Source organism: Barbus barbus (assembly GCF_936440315.1).
Source record: "Barbus barbus genome assembly, chromosome: 2".
In the NCBI taxonomy this organism is placed as follows: domain Eukaryota; kingdom Metazoa; phylum Chordata; class Actinopteri; order Cypriniformes; family Cyprinidae; genus Barbus; species Barbus barbus.
In genome coordinates, this window is record NC_136730.1 from 33,604,833 (window position 1) to 33,630,226 (window position 25,394).

Genomic DNA, 25,394 nt, shown 5'->3' on the forward strand with positions numbered 1-25,394 from the left:
TATAAAACTTTGAAAAAAATACAGTGTAGTTTTTTTCTTTATTAGCCTTTTAGCTGTAATATGACAAAAGTACTTAAAAACAACCATACGCCATTCATTCAAGATTGGCATGTATGTTAATGCATAGGGAATAATGGTGCTACATTCTGCATTAAAACCAAATTAGAAATGAGCAATGTCTCTCAAGTTTGTTTTCAGAATTTGAATCCATCTAAAACAAATAAGCACCAATTATTCTAACTGTATGCACTTCATCAACAGCCATTTAGCTCAAAGTACACATCTGTTGTAGCATGTCTCACCACTTTTTAGTGCCCACAAGCAATTCAGATGATCAGAATGCACTACTAAATCATTTGACTGTGATGTCAGCATCTGTACTTTCATATTTACTGTTGATATTGCTTTTTCAGTAAGGTATTCACCTGATCTTACTTTATGATATGAGATGTGAAATGACATATAGCTAATAAAATGAGATTACGCTGCAATCTTCTACAAATGATACTGCCTCAAACAAAACTCTTGAATATATTTCAATTTTATTGAATAATATTTCTAACCCTTCTAACTCGCTTCATGATTTCAAAACATTATTTTTGTGACCTAATATATTCTATCGTGTCTCACATTTTTTGCCTTCAGTGTGGAAAGACAAATTACATGTCATTGAATCATTGGATTTCATCATTGGATAGTAGTGTATTGTACTGTTATTTAACAACATACTGATTGGTCTGCTGACAAAGCATCTTTTTCGGAAAAACAACTTTCATTAGACAAACACTTCATAGCAGTTCTGAGTTTTGAAAATTATGATCTATAACCATACAGTGCATGCCTTTGTAAAGACTAAATCTATCCCTCAAAGCCTCATTATTATGTGTGTTAAAGTCAAGGTCTGTTGCACCTGTTCAGGACACTAATGTTTCATTACACTACATTTATATACTGCATTGATGCGTCATCTCTAAACATTACGCTGAGAAATATCCTCAGTGTGCTGCTGTTGTTCTGTCACCTTCATTGACTAAATACAAGTTGGCACAAATGCACTCCCTAATACTGACTTGGGGCATTACCCATAATGCATTAAAGCTTTTTAAAAGGCTAATGATATTATGTCCTCTGACCTGGATATACGTACACCACCACAGCTCCAGGCATGGTCAACATATGTGTCTGTGGGTGTATTTGAGATGCACTCGTCATAATAGGTTGGAAAGGTTCATGCGGCAGGGCCTACGGTGACTCACTCATGCATCCACGGCTCTATCTCTGCCAATCAGCTCATCCAGATAAACTCAGATAACCAGACGTGGTGCATTACACACCACTGGACAAACACTGATAAGAGTGGGCAATCCACTCCCACAGGCGTACACATGAACACACACTTTTACACACACAAACAGGTCGAGATGGAAGAAATACAACCACAGTCTTAATGATATGATCAAAACATGTCATGCGCCATCATGTCTGTAAATCTGCTGTGGATTGAGATGGAAAAACGTGACCGCAGGCTTCCATATAAACATCCATCATCTAAATATTTAAAGTTTGTATTTACATCTATAGTGACCAAGAAACAGCTTGAGGGGATAAAATTATTCATACCTTTATGCATGCGGTTTTAGTGACGTTAGCAGACACTTCAATTAAACATTGCTCCAGTCTCAATCCTAAGGGCAATTAACCACTCTATCTTTAGAAACCCTTCCTAACACACACACACATTCCTGGCTTATAAATGGCCTCAAAAGCTGTCAAATTAATGAAGAGTGACTGAATAAAGCATGGAGCATCTTTGAACTGCAGCCACTGTGACTAATAGAATTGGTGAGCCCTCTTTTGTGTCTCCTGCCTCCGCCAAGGGAAAAGCCTCTAAACCCTTTCACAGCAATCCTCAGGGAGCTCCTGCATACACTAATCAGCATGTTTTATGTATTATTTAAAATGCATTAGCTTGGCTGAATGTGCTAATAACTGGCTCATCTAGAGCAGAAACACTTCAGCACTTTAATCGAAGAAGCAGGGCGATCATGAGAGGGTATGTCACATCGTGTTTAAGATGCGTGGAAAGGTCTGGAGAGCCTTGGCATTACACACTGATGACGTGAGCAGCTCACAAGACACGATTGTACTTTATTTGATGTAGACGACAGTGCCGGAAAGCGTTTTCGAGTGGGCAGATTCTGATGTCACAATGTTAAAAAAGGGGATTATGCATATTTATTAGCTGTTTAGTTGCTTACCAATTTCTAGTCATGTTATCAAACCCTCTCCGCTATTTATGAATTGTTGATCTGTGCAGATGTGCTTGAGTTGCATGGGCTTGTAGGCTTGTGAGATTTTGAGATTTGGGGTTCAGTTTTATGTTTGCTGAGATATTTTTGTAAAACCTTTTTTAAAATGAAGCAATAAATGAACCAAAAGAGACATTCTGACTAATTTAACATCAGAGTACGACTAGAAATAAAAAACTTTAACAATTAAAATACTTAATACTAGAACAGAGAAATAGCACACTAATTGGATATTTGTTATGTGTTTGTCAGGTAAAAACACCCGAGTTGATTCTTTGCACTTAAGATGCTGACTGACTGCATCAGTGAGATGCTGCAGGAATTTAGTAGGTCATGAAATCACTGTTTAAAGAGCTTGTAAGATAAAAACCCAGTCCAAAAGCTTTCCCGTTTCTCATCTTCAGATTAAGATTTGTCGGTGAGTCATAAATGAAATATCTGTCAGACATAAACAACCATATGGACTCTCTACCATCACGTGGGCTCTTTATCAGTCCAGACTGATCATACTCATCTGCACACTTCTAAATGTGTTAGATGATTGATTGATTGATTGATGGACTGACTGAGACAGGTTTCAGAGGGTGTGTGAATGACAGCACACTTCTTTGCATCCCTTTCAACTCTGAGTCTGTCAGGCCATTACTGTCACAGCCCATAGGCACGGTCCTAATGCCTTGAATGTACAATTCCCCTATAGGTACCTGTCATGATTTAACCTTTTCACAGCAGTGTTGGGGAATAACAAACTAAAAGTAGCAACACTAGTAACTTTCATTAGCGTCACAGTAGCTCAGAATATTTATTTTCAAAATATATTTTCAAAACAGAATATTTTCCCGGTAATGAGCTTCTTTTACCAATAAGTGAAAAAGCTACATCAGTACTTATTCAATTCAATTCAATTCAATTCAATTCAAGTTTATTTGTATAGCGCTTTTTCCTTTTTTACGATATTTATATATTGTGGAACCTTAATATGTTTGACTTATGGCAAAATTTGGTAATTCTGTATGTTGTCTGAGCATTGGCATCCTCCGAAGTCCTCTGAGGGGTTGACATTATCTTTTCTCAGGTGTTCGGTCATCTCAGATCATTTAAGGGTTGGATCCAGACTGAAGCTTCTGTAATTCTTAGTTACCACGGGATGTTAATCCCGTGGCAGAAACAGAGAAACAAAAAGAGACATAATTAGCGTAGCTGCTGTTCCATCTAAGCAAAAATGATTTGTTCAACCCAAGTGCAGAGTGCAGAGACTGTAAAATTGGGGTAATATGATCATATTTTCTTGACCTGGTAAGAACTCTAGCCGCTGCATGTTGGACTATCTGTAGCTTGTTTATTGAAGATGCAGGACAACCACCTAGCAGTGCATTACAATAGTCCAGTCTAGAGGTCATGAATGCATAAACTAGCTTTTCTGCATCAGAAACAGGTAGCATGTTTCAAAGCTTGGCAATGTTTCTAAGATGGAAGAATGCTGTTTTTGTAACATGGGAAATATGATTTTCAAAGGACAAGTTGCTGTCTAATATAACACCCAGATTTTTGACTTTAGAGGACGTGACAGTGCATCCGTCTAGTTGCAAATTGTAATCCAAGAGATTTTGTGTACTGTTTTTTGGTCCAATAAGTAATATCTCTGTCTTATCTGAATTTAGTAGGAGGAAATTATTGGTCATCCAATCTTTTACATTTTTTACACAATCTATTAGCTTAGATAGTTTAGAAGTTTCATCTGGTCTTGTTGAGATATATAGTTGAGTATCATCAGCATAACAATGAAAACTAATCCCGTATTTTCTAATAATATTACCAAGAGGCAACATGTATATTGAAAATAGCAGAGGACCTAGGACAGATCCTTGTGGTACTCCATACTTTACTGGTGATAATTGTGATGACTCTCCTTTTAAATGAACAAAGTGGTAGCGATCGGACAGGTAGGATCTAAACCATCTTAAAGCCTGCCCTTGAATACCAGTATAGTTTTGTAATCGATCTATGAGTATATCATGGTCTATAGTGTCGAACGCAGCACTAAGATCAAGTAATACTAGCAATGAGATGCAGCCTTGATCTGAAGCAAGAAGTAAGTCATTTGTAATTTTAACAAGTGCAGTTTCTGCACTATGGTGAGGCCTGAAACCTGACTGAAATTCTTCATAGAGATCATTTTTTTGCAAGAAGGAGCACAATTGAGCAGACACAACTTTTTCTAAAATTTTTGATATAAAATTTGGGGGTATAATAGTCTGTAATTTGCCAGTTCATTAGAATGTAGTTGTGGTTTCTTAATAAGAGGCTTAATAACTTATTTATCAACGTGTCTCGCCTAAAATCTCCATTCTCTCTATGAATCATTGGGAATTCCTGTTCATTTTAATTAATGGTTTGATTTCAAATGCTTCCTTTGAATTAAATGAGCGTCAAATTTAAATATTTTGACATTTTTTTGTGTTCCTTTTTGCAGCAATAGACAATTTGTATATTTGGTCAAATAAATTGACAAAATAATATACACAACCATTTAAAAGTTTGGGTCAGTAATGTAACAACTGTGATAATAATAAGACATGTTTCTCGAGCACCGCAAAACATATTAGAATGATTCCTAAAGGATCATGAAAAGACTAATAATGGCTGCTGCAAATTCAGCTTTATCATAGAAAACTGTTTTTTATTTTTAAATAGTACCAATATTTCACCATATTACTGATTTTACGGAGTATTTGATAAAATAATTGCAGCCTCATAAAGGACAAGATACTTCTTTATAAACCTTTGAAAATCTTACTGATCTTACTGATCCTTGTTGCCTTGTGAATGGTAGTGTACTTAAAACTAGTTCAATTCTGTTGAAAGTTATTTAAATGATGCTGCTTATAGTGTTTCATTTGTTAAACTGTTAGCCAGTCTCAATGTCTCAAATCAAGTATCACAGTTCTACAAGATATTAAACTGTATGTACTCTGCGCCAGAGATGATAGAGAAAAGCAGTGCAGTCACATGCAAGCGTGCTTATTGATGCTAACACAACCACACATGCTCACACCTGCTTCGGCTAAAAAAACTGCTGTGATTTTCCTTCTTGTTGCTATATATGATCTGGCATTTAATATGTAAACATACTTTCAGTTGGAACAATTACACAGCTCCCTCTGAGACTCGACCACAGGAAGATGCGTTCAGGTCAAAGAGCGAAAAGCTTCACACTGTTTTATGGCTACATGAGTTCCCATTACAGCCCACTGCTTTGTAGTCTTCTCTCCTGTGGATCCTGTGAGGAAAGCAATGGACCATCACGCTTGACGAATTTGATTTGGGCCAGTGAAATGAGTCTCTTTGTTAGCTAAAGTGCATGAGAGCACTCTCAGACAGATGGAGAGCAGAAAAACTCCTAGTGGATTTTCAGACATATAATTAAATGCGATCTCTTTTATACCCATTTCAATGGAAATTTGGCTGGATCTTGCGTGCAAATATTCCTAGATATTCTAATATTCCTCTAAGAAGAAATCAAAGTGTGAGGGGCACATAAATGTAGGTTTCTTATTAATTGACGTATTTAGTGAAGCACCACAAAGAACTTAATCAGTTTAGCTCTTAAGTCGCTTAATGTATTTTAAAATTCAATTAAACACCACTTGTCTTCTTATCTTTGCAGTGACAGACAGATATCTGGTGATTAATGGTCACAGACACTGGTAATATTTCGGTGGCACTTTTTTTATCCAGGCTTATTGATCTTTCCAGGAGGATTGTTTAGCACATGACATCACCCCAGCGATATTTCCAGCCAGGCTATGACAGAACAGAATGACAAACAGCCTAATGGCACACACTTGGATGGGGACTGATGATTCAGGAAAAAAAGAGCAAATCTCATCTCCTTCCAATCTGTGTCAACAATGTCAAATATCCACTTTCACCTAGCCCAGCAACCAATGTGAGGGCAAACTCTACAAGCTCTCCTAGCAACTTCTCTCGCCTCAGATGTCTGATATAGTAACTGCTATTTTCTGAGTTATGAAATTACATAACCTCTGACAAGAGTCCATAAACTTTTCCGCAGTTTCTCTGCAAATCACCTGGTAATCCATGTTGCACTGTTTTCAAACTGTATAGCAGAGAGTCTGAGTGCACATGCCAACAATCTTAGAAAGCGTCTTTCTCCACTGTATGTGTAGCAGCACAATTGCACAGGGCAGATGAGGAATACATAATGCAATGCTTTAACTTACTATGAAATGAACACAGTTCAAGTCTTCTCCTAAAGCTCCTTACCTTACATCAGGCTTGGAAAGTTGGCTTTTAAGTTTTCTCACTCCTATTGCCTAGCTTTACTGTCTTTACTACTTTCTTTTTTAGGTTTTGTGAATTTTTACACATTAGTAGGCTACTATACTGTATGTACATTCCCTGGAGGAAGACATTAGATGTGGACCTTTCACATACTTAAAAAGGATAGAAAATTCTGTTATCGTTAACTCACCCTCATGTTGCTCCAAACCTGTGTGATTCTTTTGCTGGACACAAAGAAGATACTCTGAAAAATGTCTCAGTATTTATTTTGTTTATTCAATGAAAGTCAATGGGGTCAACAACAATGCGGGACCTTACTGAGTTTCATTGAAACATTCTTCAGAATATCTTTTGATTTCTGCAGAAGAAAGAAACTCTTACAGGTTTGGAACAAGATGAGGATGAGGGTGATTAGTGAGGATTTTACTCTGATATTTCGGCCTTTGGATCATTTTAAGAATGAATTTGCAATGTCTGCCACTGACACATCCAGTGAGGACTCTGAGATGTGTTCCTTTATTGATAACAACAAACAGCCTCTCAGTTCTGAGGTATTGAGATTGTTATATATGAATCATAAGCTTCACAGGACTGGTGTAGGAAAATAAATAAATGCCCCTGTGGAATCTCAAGTGATGGAGTGATAAGGAAAAAGAAGTGCACAAGTGAGCTTCTCTACCCCAAAGCTAGCCTGGACAAATAAGCTTGCATACAGACGCTCAGACGGGGTAACTGAGCCACAGAACCGCTAAAATAAACCTATAGGACGCATGAAACAAAACGAAGCCCATATGGCCTGAAATTATGACTCAACTGCTATGAAGTGGCAATTTATTCAAAAGTTAGGTGGGTTGGGACTGCAGGCAGCCTTTTCAACTATTTTATCTGAATGACAAAATGGACTGCTGAGCGTTTTATGAGCTGATCTGTTTTGTTTTCTCCCTCTCTCCTGCACCAGCCCTTTTGTGTAATCTATTCACTTTGATCCTGTTAATCCAAGGACCATTTTCAATTCGTTCTCACTGCTGCGAAACAAAAAAAAAGAGGAGAAAATAGTGTCAGTTGGTTGTTGTTGCCTTGCCAACACCAAGAAATCAGCAAGTTTTTGTCCATAAGGAATTGAGTCATTTTAATGGCATATTGATGGTGTAGCTTCTCCTTTGCAATTGACCTATTTGTCAAAGTTTCTGCCTTTGTTCATTAACGCCCACTCTGACAACACTAATGATGTATTTAGTATGTTTGAGCTTGCAAAGTCAAGGACTAGCCAGAGGACAAAAACATTGTAAGATGGTGAATGCTGCTATTGTTGATTAATTTGCTAAATATTTATGCTTTTTGTGATGGAATCCATTCAAAATGTGTGCTCAAATCTCAAAGTTGCAGTAGAGATCCCAGAGAGATGTGACCCATGGCCTGAAGACTGACTCGCATTAGTATTTAGCTCTCTTGTTCTTGAGCTGTTAGAATCTAAAACCTGGATTCGTTGTCACGAGGAAGTCATTTCACTCAAGACAAATTCTCCTTGGCCATTCTTTCAGTTTTATTAGAGGAGTAGTTCACTGAAAAATATCCTTGCCACTGTCCATATCATGTAAGTGAATCAGAACAGTGACTGTCGTTCACTAAATTTACAAAAAAAACAACTTAATAAACTTAATAACTAAGTTTATTAAGTTGTTTAATAATTAATTAGTCCCCAAGTCAGACACTGCTGCTTCTTCATTAAACTCGAATGAACATGTCATGGAGGTCTAGGAAGGGTTTGTATAATGACAAAAAAAATTAAAATTGGGTGAACTCTCTTCACAAATTAGTGAAGTTGTGTTCAGCCGGTACTCTGATTGTACAATTTTATGTATAGTTTATGTCCATACACTGTAAATAAATAAATAGCAACTGTACCTTGGTATGTCACTGAGGCAGAATCTTTAAAAGGACAACTTTGTACCTTATCTACACTTAAAAGGTGCATGTTAGTACCCTAAAGTAGTAATATGCACCCTACTATCAACCATTTAGGGGTCCATAAATACAATGTCTCTGTAAGGGCACTTCCCCAGTGACAAGCTGCTGTACCCTTAAAGCTACAGCTTTTAAATTTTTCCCAGAGTGTAACAAGTTTGATATTTCTCAAAGGTGCTCAAGTCATTGCCTCGAATCGAAGGTCGTCCAGGGGCTTCACTTCCACCAATGGACTTCGAGGCTCTTGAGTCTGATCTGCGAATAGCACATGGTGATGAAATAACACCTGAAGATGTGATGTCGGCAGCCATGTACCCTAAAGTCTTCCAGGAGTTTAAAGAGTTCACATCAAACTTTGGCCCAGTGGACTGCCTTAACACTCGCCTGTTTCTGGATGGCCCCAAAATCGCAGAGGAGTTTCAGGTGGGTCACAATAAGCCTTTACATCAACTGTCTTCAATGATGTGTCTCTTTTTGTTTTTGTTTATTTATACAGTTCTGCTTATACGTTTATATACCACTTGCAGAATATGCTAAATGTTAATCATTTTAAAATAAGAGGGATCATGAAAATTGCATTTTTGTTTTTTTATTTAGTACTGTCCTGAGTGGCATATCATGAGGAAAATCTGACTTTTTCCATGTTTAAGTGCTATAATCGGGTCCCCTGTGCAACCCAGAAAACGTGAAAAAGAACAAGTAATTTTCTTTTTCTGCAAGCTTGTGAAAAAAACCAGCGTGTCAGATTTCACTCCCCCTGTGACATAGAAAGGGGATCTTATTATAATATTACCGCCTCTTGATCTGCAAGTTTCCACCCACGGCTCTGCCATTGTGTTTTCACAAGTGACAACATTGTACCAGTCCTAAAGCCATGGCAAAAGTTCAAGCAAAACATGCTAACTGTTCTTTCTTTGTCTGCACTGATGACACCAGAGCACTATTTAGAGTCCCAGCCTCAAGTTAATTTATTGATTTATTTACAGTATATTACACTGCTGCCACACAGATCTAATATACGTGTGTTTTTAACACAAACTTGTGTGTATTTGACAGTTTAAGCGCAATAAGACATGAAAGAAAGCTTAGTTTAGCACTGCACGCCACGTGACGTGTGCGGATGTGTGCGCTCAGAAAACCATATAACAGAAAATTTTAACTAATATGGTTTAAAACACATAATTTCAGTGCAATAGACATGATAATCAAAACCAAACAGTTGTTTTTTAGCAGTGTATCTGACGTTGGAGCTGTAAAGGCACAGCCCTGGAAAAGGGGGTGAGGAACAGCAGCTCATTTGCATTTAAAGAGACATTCACAAAAACATCATGTTTCTGCTTCCACTCAAAATGGGCATTTTAAAAATGATATAATGATGAAACAAAATTATATTCACAAATTATATGATATGTGCAGTATTTTGAGCTGGAACTTCAAAGGACACATTCTGGGGACACCTGAGACTTATATTACATATTGTAAAAAGGGGCATAATAGGTCTGCTTTAAGCAATTTCACATAGCAGTCATTTACACATACACAAGGCAAAATAATAACTGAATTCAGAAAAATGACCCTGCTCAAAAGTTTACATACCCTTGAATCTTAAAACTGTGTGATATTTACATCCAGGAGGTGTAAACTTTTGAACAGGATGTTGTGTACATTTTTCTTATTTAGGCATAATGGCATAAAGTGGCATAATAAGTATTTAAATTATTTATCCCAAGTTACCCCAATTATCCAATTCAAAAAGTTGCCTTCTTGGGCATAAGTAAATGTTTTCACCTTTTGTAATAGTTGTATGTGAGTCCCTCAGTTGTCCTCAGTGTGAAAAGATAGATCAAAATCATATAGCCATTCTTGCAAAGGGTTCAAATATGCAGAAAATGCTGGAAAACCAAAGAATGTGCAGGACCTAGAGGATTTTTCGTGGATCATCCAGGTAATAACACACTGAAATAAGATTCAAGAATATGTAAACTTTTGAACGGGGTCCTTTTTATAAAATCTGTTATTATTTTGTGTTGTGAACTGTATGTACGCATATGTTGTGAAATAGCTTATTCAGGACAGTACTAAAAAAAAAACATGCATTTTTTATTATCCTTATTTTGTTAATATTATTAACATTTTGCATATTCTGCAACTTTTAAATTTTTCACTGTGCCTTATTTCTTGTACTAAGTTATTTCAACTATATTTCACCCTGTTAAATTTATAACACTATGGGATTTGACCTTTGAAGCTGCTCTCTCACCGGGAGATTTGCAAAATTAGGTTTCCTGTGTCCTCAACTAGCCTCCACTTTCACAAAGTTTATTAGCACGCTTTATTGCGATCGTGGTTGTAAAATAGATTAGCATAGTAAGATTGAATAGCATGCCTCTTTTGTGTTCAAAATATATTACTTTGAACATCTAGGCTCTCTTTGTGAAGGTGTTGTGAAGTCAGATAAACCATAAATTACGTTTTACAGATCTAATTTAACAGAGTTTAACATTGTAATGTTCAGGGAGTCTACATTTTTTTGCTTATTCTATGCTAGTTTCTGAATAATCTCAAACGGGTATGGCTGTATCTCTATCTAGCTATGCCCTGCGGTGTTTCTAAATGTGATGATTGGAGCTTAGCCGTGTGTTTGGCTCCTAATACCCAGTTATGAGTGAAGTAGGTGTTACCTGGCAGGCATGAATGTGTCTCGGAGTCCTACTACAGGCACCACGAGAACTGAGAGCACCAAATGCAGGACTCGCATAGCTGATCACTCTCTGAGACAGAGTGAGACCCAGACAGGAAGTGAAGCGAACTCACCTACAAAGTCATTTTACTTTGAAAATGCATCAAATCTCTTAGATCGAGTTTGCTTGCATTTCTTAATCGTCTTCTGGCCTGATTCTTCAAACCAGGTCTCTCTGTACCTTTTCAAACTGAAGCAGATTTTCCTCAGTTAACATGCGTAATCGTAAATTTCTCTGGGACTGAAGTTATTTGGCGTCGTGTTTCTCCACCCAGCGGAGCTGTCCAAATGAGATGTTAGTCGTGGCTGATTAGCGTAGATTAGCATGAGCTATATAAAGCTGTCACTGAGGCAAACGCAGGCGCACCCCAAAATAGCATTCCCTCCACATCCAAACAGCACATGGTACAGACCTAAAGCCTCCCAGAGGCCTGTGCTAATCACTCATCCCTAAATTTTGCCTTAATTTTGCCCATGTTTTTTCGGCCTATTGTGCTCCAGTCTGGTTTTGTTTGTTTTTCAAGCACAATCACACCGCATTTCTTTTCTCACACCTACAGTTGTTACTGTGATAATTTTTTTTCTGTGTTTTTATGTGACTCTGGCTCTTTCCTCTCACAGGTGGAGTTGGAGAGAGGGAAAACGTTGCACATCAAAGCCTTGGCCTTGGGTGACTTGAACAAGTCTGGTCAGAGGGAGGTGTTTTTTGAACTCAACGGCCAGCTGCGTTCAGTCTTGGTCAAGGATACGGCAGCAATGAAGGTAACTGTTTGCTGTTTATTTTCCTCCCTAGATTGGTTTGTTTCATCACTGAAAAGCAATTATCCTGACACAAACAGTACACTCAATCATTCAGACATGTTTTGCGAATGTTCCCTTTTTCTCTCTCGAGGTGTGAATAATTTCTGTCATAAGCTAAAAAGGATCTTGCTCTTGCCGTCATGGGCGTTTATCACGTAGAGGCGGCGGTGTTAAAAACATCTTTTAAATTATCAGGAAGCACAGTGTACGCTTTCATTACGAGTCAGTAGTGCTGTGTAGGAACTTTATCTCAGCCACAGACACAGTAATTGTAACTGCACCACACTGCTTGTAAAAATATAATTTGGCAGATTACAGCATGATTTGACAGAACTGAAGATCTCACTTTCATTGCCCACACATAACACATAATTTTAAAGATGATTCATTCATTAGAAGATATTCTCTCTGGTAAACAAAATTTAAATAGTCCTAGCTTGGAAAATGGTTTCCTCTCTTTGTAGATGCTCTTTTTGTTTATTATTGTCTTCTTTGGCTTAGTATGGCAGACTGATGACGTTCAAAACACATAGTGTCAGATAAGTCAGAGTGATGACATTTACTCAGCATATGCTCAGCAGAGCTCTCCATCTGCCTGAAAAAGCTAGCAAGAGCATTTCTCCTCATGACTTAAAGTTTGTTTTTGCAGGTCCAACATTTTTCTTCTGCTGTCTAAAGTTTTGGTTCCTTTGAAATCAAACTTAAAACTGATTTATCTCTAGACTGTTTGTTAAAAGTTAACATGAATGACAGGTTCTGAGATTGTCGCTGGTTTCTGCCGTATTTATCATGGCTATGAGGTTGGGGAAACAGTAGTTATAAATATAATGTAATATAAATATTGTATCACTTATGAATGACTCTCAGATATGCTCTATTTATGGGCCTATATATATATATATATATATAGGTCACTTTGGGTCAATTTAATGTATCCTTCCTAAATAAAAGTATTAATTTCTAAAATTTCTAAAATTATACTGACTCCAAGCTTTTGAATGGTATAGTGTATAATGTTACAAAAGCTTTTTATTTCAGATAAATGCTGATCTTTGGATCTTTCTGTTCATCAAATAATCCTGAAAAAATGTACTTAAATGTTTTAAATAATAATAATAACAAAATATTTCTTGAGCATCAAATCAGCATATTAGAATTATTTCTGAAGGATCATGTGATCCTGAAGACTGAAGTAATGATGCCAAAAAATACTTTAATGTTATTAAAATTAAAATGTGTTATTATGTGTTATAAATAAACTGTATATGAATGTAGTAGGTCACTGAGATTCTTTAATGTGTTTGAAAGAACTCTGTTATGCTCATCAAGGATGCATTTATTTGATAAAAATGCAGTACAAACAATAACATTGTGAAATATTATTGTGAAATATAAGGTTATGATGATACATATATATAATTTACCTATTTATATATTTGGTTTGAGGTGTTCTCTTATTTGAGAGACGGTGGATTAGTGTTAGTATTATTTGTTTTGGTATTAAATCTTTCTCATTGTAAATTTTATATTTATATGTATTTTGATGGTCCTTTTACTCATATATGTTTCTAACAGCAAAAGATGACTCCGTTTGAAAAGAGCTGTGAGGGAAAATGTGAAAAATGTCTCTGTTGCCCCTGATGTCCTCTGTAATCATCTCATTCTGCTTTCTGCTCCTCCAGGAGATGCACTTTCACCCTAAAGCCTTGAAAGACGTGCGGGGACAGGTTGGAGCTCCCATGCCCGGGAAAGTGGTGGAAGTAAAGGTGAAGCCAGGTCAGAAGGTGGAGAAAGGTCAGCCTCTCTGCGTCCTCAGCGCCATGAAGATGGAGACAGTTGTCAACTCGCCAATCTCAGGCATCATATCCAAGGTGCACGTCAAAGCCGACAGCAGCCTGGAAGGAGATGACCTCATCCTGGAAATAACCGAATAAAGTTGAAAAGCTACAGAGGTTTCTTTTCTAAAAAACATTTTAAGTGTGATCTTGTAATTTGGTGGACTGATGGTGTTGTAAATACTGATGATTTTAAGATTTCAAACATGACGTTCATAACCCTTCAGAGTTTATTTAATTCAAAATAGAAGCATATAGGGGAAGCATTTATAACCAGAAACTCCAGAAGCCTTTGTGATTCACTCTTTGGTATTCAGATCAAGCTCTGTTAATACACCAAGGACAGTGAATCCAGTGAATCTGCTTGCAGCCTCGAGGAAGGGAGGACAAATGATACCTACATTACAGACTGATCATTCCAGTTTTATTTTTATTTTTAAGTTGAATTAATAATATATTAAACTTACCAAGGTTCATTATGAATCCAGATGACAACAGAATTGTTATGCGTGTGTGTGTGTACTGTATGTGTGTGAGAGAGAAACACTGCAAGAAGAACAGCAGTTTCTTATTAATATCATGTTAGTGGAATGTAAAAATCAATTTTAAAATGTCTGAAATATTAATACCAGCAGATACTCTAGTAGATGCACATTAAGCACAGTTTCGTCATAATAACATCATTCTGCACATCTTGAGTAATCGTGAACTCATATATATTCAAATGTATATAACCAATCAACAATAATCAAAACCAGCCATTACTCTGGACTAGTTCATTATAAGGAATGTGAGTGTAGCTAATGCACTGTCGCAAATGTGTGTAATAATGTTTTTGAAATTTTCCACACAACAAATTCCTTATGATTTCTTTCTCCTCTCCCTCATCCTGCTCTTCTTTTTAATCACTCTATCACCTTTGCACCACAGGAGCACTCAGGTTTGCGCTGCTACTATAAGTGAACAGCAAGTCATTACACAAGCAATAATGAAGTAAACAAATGCAAAACGTGTCTGTGGGGCAGCAAAGAGAAGCTTCATTTTACATATGCTTCAGAAGGTTTTGCAAATGTAATTGGGTAATAGGTTTACATAAATCCCACTTAAAGGCTCAAACAACATGTAGAATGCTTTAAATACATTTTAATGCTGTAGAAAAAGAAACTAATTACTGGTGCCACTAATAATGGAAGAGTCTTCAGTCTGGCTTATTAATGATATGCTGCACAAGATATTTCCTACTTGACCTTGAAATAAGCCTTAATTTATAGTTTCATATAGAAACCTCAGTGTGACATTTTAAGGTGGATATGAGCTGAAATTGGGATTTGCGATCGAAAATCCGGATTTTAGCAATATAGGGTCCAAAATAGAAATGGTCAGACTTATTCAAAAGTTGATGCAGCACAAGGGTGATTGTGTTTTGAGCTCATGGATACATTCAGTTTTTCTGATTGAATCTTTTGGCTGGCTTATCAACGGCTTAGTGCAGAGAGATAGAGCTGTCTTCCATTGTGATACAATTTCACAATGGCTTTTCGATATGTTATATGACTTGCACATGGTTCTCACCAATGTTGAGCCTGTATTATTGTGTGCTTTCAGAAAGAGCCTGTGCAAACAGTCTGAGTGCATGTATGACTGCATGATTTTGTGTGTATGCATATGAAAGCCACAGACGCATACAGACACCCACGTGTAACCAGGGATACCAAAAAACATGCAAAATGAACTAACGTTCATTGAAGCTTCTCAATTAAACATAAAATTGCTTTATGTGTTTGTGTATTTTTAAAAAACATGGCACTGTTGGATGGTTTCGACCATGTTTACAAGGGAACGGCTCAACCAATAAGAAACTGTAAGGTTCTTTTTAGAACCAAAAGCTTGTGGGTTTGATGTAGATCGTTTCTATTGACTGAAGACTACAGTTACTACTTATATAAAAGAAACTTCATCATTATCTTCATAGTTACAAATATTGCTTATTAAAGGTTTTTCTTTGTATCCTTTGGAGATAATTACTGTTAAATTTGTAATTCAGAGTAAATTCAAATTCTGTGTGTGGGTGGAGAACTGAGAATATTTGCAATTCAGTCCTTGAGTCTTTCAGTTGAGGATTTCATTATTGAAGATGAAGTAAAGCCCCAAATGCTTTAGTTTAATCATTTAAATTGTGATGAAAATGAATGTTATGTACTATGTATTTGGATGCCATTCACTTTGTCATACATTGCATTTACATGATTTTATGAATGTTTATTTTGTTTCCTGCTTATCCTCAATTTTAAACTTGTCCAGATGGATGTTGCTTTGTTGTAATCATATTAGAGCGATGTTTAATAAAGATAGAAAAATAAAACAAAATAAAGAATTACAACAAAAAATCTCTCATGTTAGCTCGTTTATTCACAAAAACAGTGTTTATCACACAAGGATGATTTGTGATAGTGTAGGGGAATTTAATGAGCTAGTGTACTCAGTACTCACATGTAGGCCATTAGACAAAGACAAACTTTTACAATTTTTCACAATACAGTATTTTTAGGTACAGCTTTGAATATGTAACAGATGTTAATGCAAGGACAAATGAAGGTGATGGTACATTCTCTATATGAAACATCTGCAGCCTTCATCATAAAACACTGTTAACCTTACTTGCCATATTTTAATGCCGTAAATAAATTCTTACCGTATTGAAAATATTTAATGTTGTATAAATTCTTGACTGTAATGTGTGATCACTGATGCATCACTGAAAATTTCACTCCTAAACTCACTTTTATCAAATTATTAACTCTTTTATTATTAACATTTCTGTTCATCTCAAAGCCAGATGTTTTGTTGTTAGCAGACGCTTTGGAAGCACATGACCTGGAGGCTGCCATGTTTGTTTCTGGAACATTTGTCATGTGACTGATCACTCGTCAAATGCGGCAGACAAGGGGGGGGGGGGGGCAAATTCATGCCTTTGAGGGCCCTCTAAAATCTGTTGCTGCTAAGACATTTACTATTTTAAAGAAATGGTAACGCTTTAGTTTAGGGACCAATTCTCACGATTAACTACTTGTGTATTAGCATGCATATTATTGGCTGTTTATTAGTAATTATAAAGCACATATTAATGCCTTATTCTGCATGACCATATTTTAGATCCCTTAGTCCTACTCCATACCTAAACTTAACAACTACCTTACAAAGTATTAATAAGCAGCAAATTTAAAGTTTGACGCAAAAGCCATTGTTAATACTTTCACAAATTGAAGTGTTGCCAAATATTTGTGATTTCTATTGTATTTTGCTTGTTAAATATCTACCTATATTGCTATATGTGTGTGTGTGTGTGTGTGTGTGTGTGTGTGTGTGTGTTGTATACACAAAGTTGAGGTACAGAATATACAAAAGTTTACATCCCCGTTTCAGAATCTTCAGACACTATTACAGAAGGTTCAAACGCTCAGGGATGCTCCTGAAGGAAAAACCATGCATTAAGAGCCGGGGGTGAAAACTTTTTGAATTTGAAGATCAAGGTAAATTGAACTTTTGTCTTCTGGGAAACATGTAACTATTTTCTGTAGACTCTGAAAGACAGTACTAAATTAAAAAATATGATATTAAGGCAAAATAAGAAAAATGTACACCTCTCCATTCTGTTCAAACGTTTTCTCTTAATGTATGTTTTTTTCTTCTGGAGCTTCAGTGAGTGTTTGAGCTTTCTGTAATAGTTGCATATGGGTCCCTCAGTTGTCCTCAATGTGAAAAGATGGATCTCAAAATCATACAGTCATTGTTGGAAAGCGTTCAAATACACAAAAATGCTGGAAAACCAAAGAATTTGTGGGACCGGAAGGATTTTTCTGAAGAACAGCAGGCAGTTTAACTGTTCAGGACAAACAAGGGACTCATGAACAACTATCACTAAACAGAAAAACAGATTGGGGTCATTTTTATAAACCCAACTATTATTTTCTCTTGTGGACTATATGTATCTTTCACATCTTTTATGTGAAAGATCTTATTCAGGTTAGTACTAAATAAACAACAACATGCATTTTATATGATCCCTCTTATTTTGGTAAAATAATTAGCATTTTGCAGATTCTGAAAGGAGGTTGTAAACTTTAGACCTCAACTGTATATAAATATATAAATTTACACACAAACACACATATTGAACTCTATGGCACAAAGCATCATGCTACAGTGTCACTCTCAGTACTGGTCAAAGTTGAAAACACAATTTACCAGACAGTTCACATGTTGTGGGTGGTGCCAACTAGATTATCGAAACAAGATTGAAGAGAGACTGATCCCCAAGTCTTGGGCATATCATGACATTTAGAGAAAAGGAACCTGCTTGCTTCCTTGTATCAAAGCAATCGCAAGGACTTTTCCTCTTTCATTGGCTTCCGCTACATTATAGTTTACTGAATGCACTTCCTGTACTCTTATAAAAACCTTATAAAACAGTCCTCCTATGATGCTATCTGCAACACTTTCATGTGGTAGTCAAAGCCTTGCATTGAAGCCCTGATGTGAGTCATGTGAAAGGGCTTTTAACAGTTTAACGACAACATCTAGTGAAAGTGTGTAAAACAAGCTTGCCTCGGTAGTACCCTTAGCATGTTCTGTCTTTAACAGCAATAGACATTTACAGTAGTCTCTCACTGCATAAATAGCTACATCAGTGCATACACTCCATAATAAGTAATCATACTAATTCCTAATTTGTGTATAAAATAGAACCACCATGATACCTCATACAGGTGATAAAAGAGGTACATTATCATAAGTAGCCTTTCTACAAGCTGAGGCAAATAATAAATAAGCTGAACAGTGTCATAAACACAAATACAAAACACCATGATGGTAAAACACATGACACTAAAAATTTTAAATAATAATTAAATATATAAGTATAATATATATAAAAAATAATGAATAAATAAATAAGTGCTTATAAAAAAGGGGTTGTCATGTCGGGTATTGTGGGAAAGTCAGTTTGTTGTTTATATCACTGTAAATGACAAGATTACAGTTCTTTTTCACTTCCAAAAACTGTACTTTTAACAGTACTTTACAGTAAAATAGATCTATCCATTAATTATCTTTATTTTTCATAGCGTATAGCAAGGGTATTTGCTGTTAACCAAATGAGTATTTTGCTGTTTTACAAATTACAAAAGTTACACGTCATTAGATGCTGTCTATTCTAAAAAAAAATAAAAAAAATAAAAAATAAAAACATCAGTCTCACAGCTGGCTTTCTTTAGTTGTTATATAGACCTGCTTAAGGTCAACCAAGGATAAAACCCTCCTGGGCCATTCTCCCTCATCAACTATCCTGCATTTTTTTCTCTACGTCCATTGCGTTCTCCACATTCCTTGAGCCCCTCCATCTTGTTTGGCAACAATATCCAGAGCGGGAAAGTGATGGAGAGCCGCAGGCTGTACAAAGACAGAGAGAGAACAGAGTAGAGGTGAGAGGAGAGCTGGATTAGAAACAGATTTCGCCTGCAGGTCCTGCTCTGTCTCGCTCTGCAACTTTCCTTCATCTATCCAGTAAGAGATGGACAGTTTTTCTTTCCCTTCCCTTAAAAGGTTAAGTTATCTTTACCTTTCCTCATTGTCTGAGACAGTCTGTCCTCTCCCAGACTCTCTCTCATTATTCTTCTCTTTCCCTTTCCAGTGGTTTTCATTTACATACTCTCAGCCTGCCATTTGATTTGTATGTATCATATGCAAGAAAACTACATCTTGCATTCTCTCCTCCATCTGCACACATATAAACAGGCTTGCATTCAGACAAACACACAATGTTTTGTTCCTCAGGAGTGATCCAAGAAAAACAAAGCTGCACTCAGTCATACTGACATACATAAAGCAACATGGCTGGGGTGGAAATGAGAAAACAGTACTGAAGAAAATAAACCTGCAATCCGAACACGTTTGATCAATGCTACAAAAAATGTGCATCATAAAAAAGGGGGGGACACTTTGATGAATGAGAGTGTAGAAAAATATAATTATAATTTGACTTGACTTGACAATACCCAAAAGAAAATTAGAACATTTTTAAGTTTTATAGAAGTGGTCTACATAAAGGGATTTTCAAAATGGTGCAAAGGGGTGCTAGAGGTCCACCCAAAATTTGAAAGAAAAGAAAACTGACATACTGTATGTTTCATTAAAGTTTAAAGGGTTAACTCACCAAAAAATGAAAATTCTGTCATCAATCCTTACATCATTACATCATTCCAAACCAACACTACTTTCATTCATTTAAATATATGCATCTGGTAGATCCTTTTATCCAAACTTTGCAATGTACATTACATTGCATTCACATTTAGATTTTATCAGTCCCTTGCATTCTACAGGCTACAGGAGCTACAGGAAAGTGACTCATTCATCTTCTAAACACAAATGAAGATATCTTTAAGAAGACAGCAAATAATTAAGCTCAACCATACATGATGCAAGACAACAAACCTCATTGGTTCCCTGTCATCAAGCAAGGGTTGGAAAACCCATTAAGAAATAAGCATGTTTAACACAATGACTGTTTAATACATTTACAAAATGTATCGTTTCAATAGATTAATTGGTCTTCAGAAGTCATTCTACATCTTTGCATGACTATTTTGTGATATTTTCCATGCTTTTGCATTCTTTCTGAAGCTTTCTGAAACCTCAGTCCCCTTTCACTGTAATTGCATGGGGGGACAAGTAAAATTTTTCAAAATCCTCCTTCTGTGTTCCACAGAAGAAAGAAACTCATACAGGTTTTGGAAACGACACAAGGTTGAGTAAATGAAGAGTTTTGGACAAAATCCTCCTTTAAATCTTTTCAATTCTTCTTCACGCCCATCTGCTCTCACTTTGTTGTATTGCATCATTCTCTTTCTCTTGCTGGTCTCCAGAATCCGTCTCATCCTCACCACTGCTCTTGAGTCCGATCGTCCTTCTCGTTTGTCTTTTTCCATCTTTCTCACTTTTTTATCTCGGTGAATTCAACCCGAGGCTGTGTAGTCGCAAGGACAGGTGGCCTGGCTGTGTGTGTCAGTGCGTATGATGACAGGTAAGTGTGTCTGTCGTGTATGCGCCGCACACAGTCACGTGTGAGTGTGTGTGTCATCTCAGTGGTGGGTCCTGAGGTTTTCACGGTGCCCTTTCATATCCAGGAATATTCTGTCATTTTGTGTTTGTGTCAACCCCCCCCCATGCTGTCACGACAGGGGGGTAGAGAAGGGGACAGAGAGAGAGAGAGGGAATATGAGGAAATCGGTTCCCAATTTTTATTTTTATTTTTTACTATTTCAAGGCCCCTTACTGAGCAGTAAAGCAAGCTTCTTCTATGTGAATTATTTGACCATATGAGGGCCCCTGATGTCAAATGCATATAGATCTATTTATAACAATACTGAGAAAGCAAGAAAGATGGAGAAGGGAGGCCCTTTATGAGTCATATGCTTATTTTACTGTCTCCGCCTCCATGCTGGTGTGTATAAATACTGTGTCCCCCTTGTAAAGAGCATGTGGACTCGCTCTCCCTAAACATCACACAACCTGTGTGCAGCTGCTCTCTGACTCGCACACACAGCCTCTGGTTTATTCATCCGTTAAAAGAACATTCACCGATTCGGTTACATCCTGTCTGGTCGCTAGCGTTTTAATATTACAGCCGTAATGTGTGTGGGGGTGTATTTGCCGTTGGCTTGTCTAAAATGATGATATGACGTCTACAAATGTCTATGTGTGATTAACATTAGAGACACCCTGCAGTTTTTTCTCTGATTTTTTTTTTTTTTAAATGTCAACCTTACACGTTTTTAAGGAAATGTAATTTCAAGTATGAACTGAAATTGTCTATTTAATCAAATGAACTTGTTTAGAGCCTACACAAGTGAATCCTGAACCAATATAATCATTTAATAATTTGACTCTTGATGGTCTGTTGAAATTATGAGACACATTCTCCCCAAATGTTCAAGTTTAATTTCCATGTTTATGCAGTGTCCAGGTTAAAGGCATATAGGAACACTTTCAACAAGTCAAGAAAACTAAATATACAAACCTTTTATTTTTACACTACCATTCAATAGTTTGGTTTCAGTAAGATTTTTTTTAAAGAAATTAATACTTTTATTCAGCAAGGACACATTAAATTGATTAAAACTGACATTAAAGATGCATGATGTATGATGAAAAATTTAAATTCAAACAAATGCTGATCTTTTGACCTTTGAATTCTTTGATTCAACAAAGATTTTAGAAAATGTTTAATGGTTTCCACAAAAATATTAAGCAACACAGATAATAATAACAATAATATAATACAGTACAATAAAAACAGATAACTTTAAATTGTAACAATATTTTACAATATTACTGTTTTTATTGTATTTCAAAATGCAGCTATCAAATATGCAGCCTTGGTGAGTATAAGAGACATTTTCAATTACATAAAAAATCGACCGTGAATTTGTAATGGTTTTAGCATATATTAACACAACACTAGCTATTAAGTCATATCAAAAACACAAATATTGTGTGTGTTGTTACTACTAACCATCATTTTAATATTATTATTATTAATAGTCATTTTTCCTGTCCATTATTCAAAGCCTTTGTAAACACCAGAGTAATCATCAATAAAGGAGAAGCATAATTATCTTCAGTGAGGTGAGTGCTCACCATTCCAATTCATTCCAAGCATTTTGATTCAGTTTAAGTTGATATTTCCAAATATTTCTCATAGAGGCTGTTGATTATATTGATACATGCATTTGCTACTTAATAATAGAATAATAATAATAGAAATCAATCTGGTGCCCTTTAAACACTGCACACCTCAACATTTGACCATGATCAAGTGCCTAATAATATTAACTGAAATTGTATTTCAAATCAATTGAATTTTAAGGTGCACTAAGAAGCTATGCTGTGGATCATTCCTGCTGAGTGATAACAGATTGTGTAATACATCCTTTTATCGTGTCAGTAGTATAGGTGGTACCTGTCAGAGAAAAAAAAAGAGCAAAATTTTTTTGTCCCTAAAGGGTTCATAATAGTACCATAAGTGCATTACCATTTAAAGGGTACTACTCTAACCCACATATGCATCGTGGTCACTACAGTGGACAGCTATTTGGAAGCCATTTTGAACCATTTAAGATCATCATGTCCCAACCACCAACTGGCGAACCTCCAAAGTGTTGTCTACAATTCCTTTTAATTCTTGTATTTTTATCTTTTTTCTTTTTGTTTTGAGATACTGCATAATATATTCAAGATGGCGGCGGGAAAAGGGGATGCACCTTGGGAATAAGTGTAAAATACTTTTATTCTCTGAAAACTTAGTGCTCACCTGTGTATGCGTCGGTGGAATAGAAGTCAAGTTGCACGATTGTGCCGATATTCAGTACAAGGTGATCTAGTGCTTCTGTCTGTTGTGCTGCTGAGAGGTTTGCGATTGTAGCTCCGTGTAAATGGTAAAATGTGGTAAAAAGGGATAATTCCCACCATATTTCTGATATTATCTATCAAACTAACCTGACTAATTTGATTGTTCGCTTTTAATCTAAAACCGCGAGTGCAGCACACGTGCAGAGCGTTAGCATTTGTTAGCCGGTTAGCAAGTGTTTCTACTCGTGTCTATTACTGTTTAATTTTTTCTCGCTCCGTTTCATTTCTCTCTCGCTCTTTTTTTCACAAGTTCATCAAACAACAGTGGTAAGTTCCCTATCAAGGGAACTTCAAACTGCGTCCTCTAGAGGTCGCTATGAGGAACTCCATCTACATGGCCTGTGTCTGAAGCATATATACAAAAACACCAAATATTGGCCGGCGACAGCCTATGACGTTACTCCCGGTGCGACCACAGTATAAAAGGGCGCCTGGAGAAAGCGTCATCCTCTTCTTCATCTTCAATGACTGTTTTGTTTGAAGCGTGCATCTTACGAGGTAAGTATGCTTTACTTTTGTAATGGCGAGCACTAGCAAGGCGTTTGAGAGATGTGTGCATCCATGTCCACGTTATCTGATGCTTGATGACTCACATGATCTTTGCGTCTTTGGTTTGCGCGCTGCATGTACTGCGAGCGTTTTTCTAAAAGCTCCGCTCTCGTCTGTCTCTCTTTTCGAGGAAAGAGGGGCAGCCGTCTGCTTCCCGCGGTTCAGGACCCTCCGCTGCTGAAGCACGGAGGAAAATGAGCTCATGGGGTTTGCAGGCTTGCCAACGAGTTATAGAAGGGATTTTCCTTCTCGCGCTCGTCTGCCGCGAGTGAGGGCGAGCTGTTGGATGACAATGACGCGATTTCGCTGACGTCATCTGAGAGAAAAGAAAAACGCTGGAATGTGATACATGCGCAGCAGCAGGTCAGGCTGTCGCCTCATTACACACTATGGCAGTGTTTCAGGCATATCAGGCTGATCTGTTGAAAGACCTGGATAAAAGTCAGGGTTTGTAAAAAAATTAAATATTTTTTTTACTTGAGGAGGTTGCTGAGCTGTGCCGCACCACTGATTTAGCTCTTTGAGCCACTAAGCAGGCCGCCTCTGCTATGGGCAATTCTATGGCGGCCATGGTGGTAACGGAGAGACATCTGTGGGTGAACCTGGCAGATATTTAGAAGGGAGAGAGGGGCTTTCTTCTCAGCGCTCCGGTTTCGCCTTCCGTACTTTTTGGTACCTCCGTCGAGTCAGTGGTTGAAAGGTTTAGGGAAGCGAAGGCGCGTTCAGCGGCTTTTAAACCTTCATTTAAACGAGAAGGTCCAGGTCTGAGCTCAAATAGCGCAGGGGTCCTGGCCCATCCTGATCTGAGGATCAGAAATGGGCACAGAAGGCTAGTGTCGCGACTCGCGCCCTTCCCCGCCTGCGGGTAGGGCTTCAGGGTGGCGCGGGTCAAAGAGAGGTAGCAAGACCTGAGGGAGGTGGTCCGGACGAGGCGTTGCGATGCTCTCGCCCAGGCCAGGGTAGAGTTGAACATCTCTCCTTCCCTCAGGGGGCCTGTACATCTAAAGCCCTCATCTTCCCCTCTCTAATTCCCCTGCAACCTCAGTTTTTTCTACCACCTGACCGAGGTTAGGTGAGCACCTCCTGCGCTCTTATTCAGCCCCTACACTGGACCGTTCTTCTGTGCGGGATCCATGGATGGGTGAGTACGATCCAATTTTATCAGATTCGCTGGTATGTGTGTTTTATACCATTCGAACTAACCTTTCTTCCAGTACTGCAGGCTGGTATCAGGTGTAGTGCTGAGCAACTTTATTACAATGCTTGGCTCTGAGGAGCAGCATTTGCTAGTCTGGCCCTTTTGTTCTTCAAACGAGGCCATGATAGGTGCATAGAGGTTTAGGTTAGAACTGCTCACCCTTATTAGGGTTTTAAGTAGCAGTTTCCCTGACCCCTTGTTGCCTTCTGTTCAGCTACCTATTA

General features: G+C 37.3%; 1 protein-coding gene across 1 annotated transcript in view; it reads left to right on the plus strand.

The window, feature by feature from the left end:
* pcxb (pyruvate carboxylase b) overlaps positions 1 to 16,307 on the plus strand; it is a 189,721-nt gene extending 173,414 nt beyond the window's left edge. Inside the window, exons 19-21 of the mRNA XM_079441073.1 lie at positions 8,754 to 9,002; positions 11,941 to 12,081; positions 13,803 to 16,307. Of these exons, the coding sequence (XP_079297199.1) occupies positions 8,754 to 9,002; positions 11,941 to 12,081; positions 13,803 to 14,054 (642 nt within the window). The 3' untranslated portion in view covers positions 14,055 to 16,307. The remainder of the gene's footprint in view (positions 1 to 8,753; positions 9,003 to 11,940; positions 12,082 to 13,802) is intronic.
* Positions 16,308 to 25,394: the final 9,087 nt, after the last annotated feature.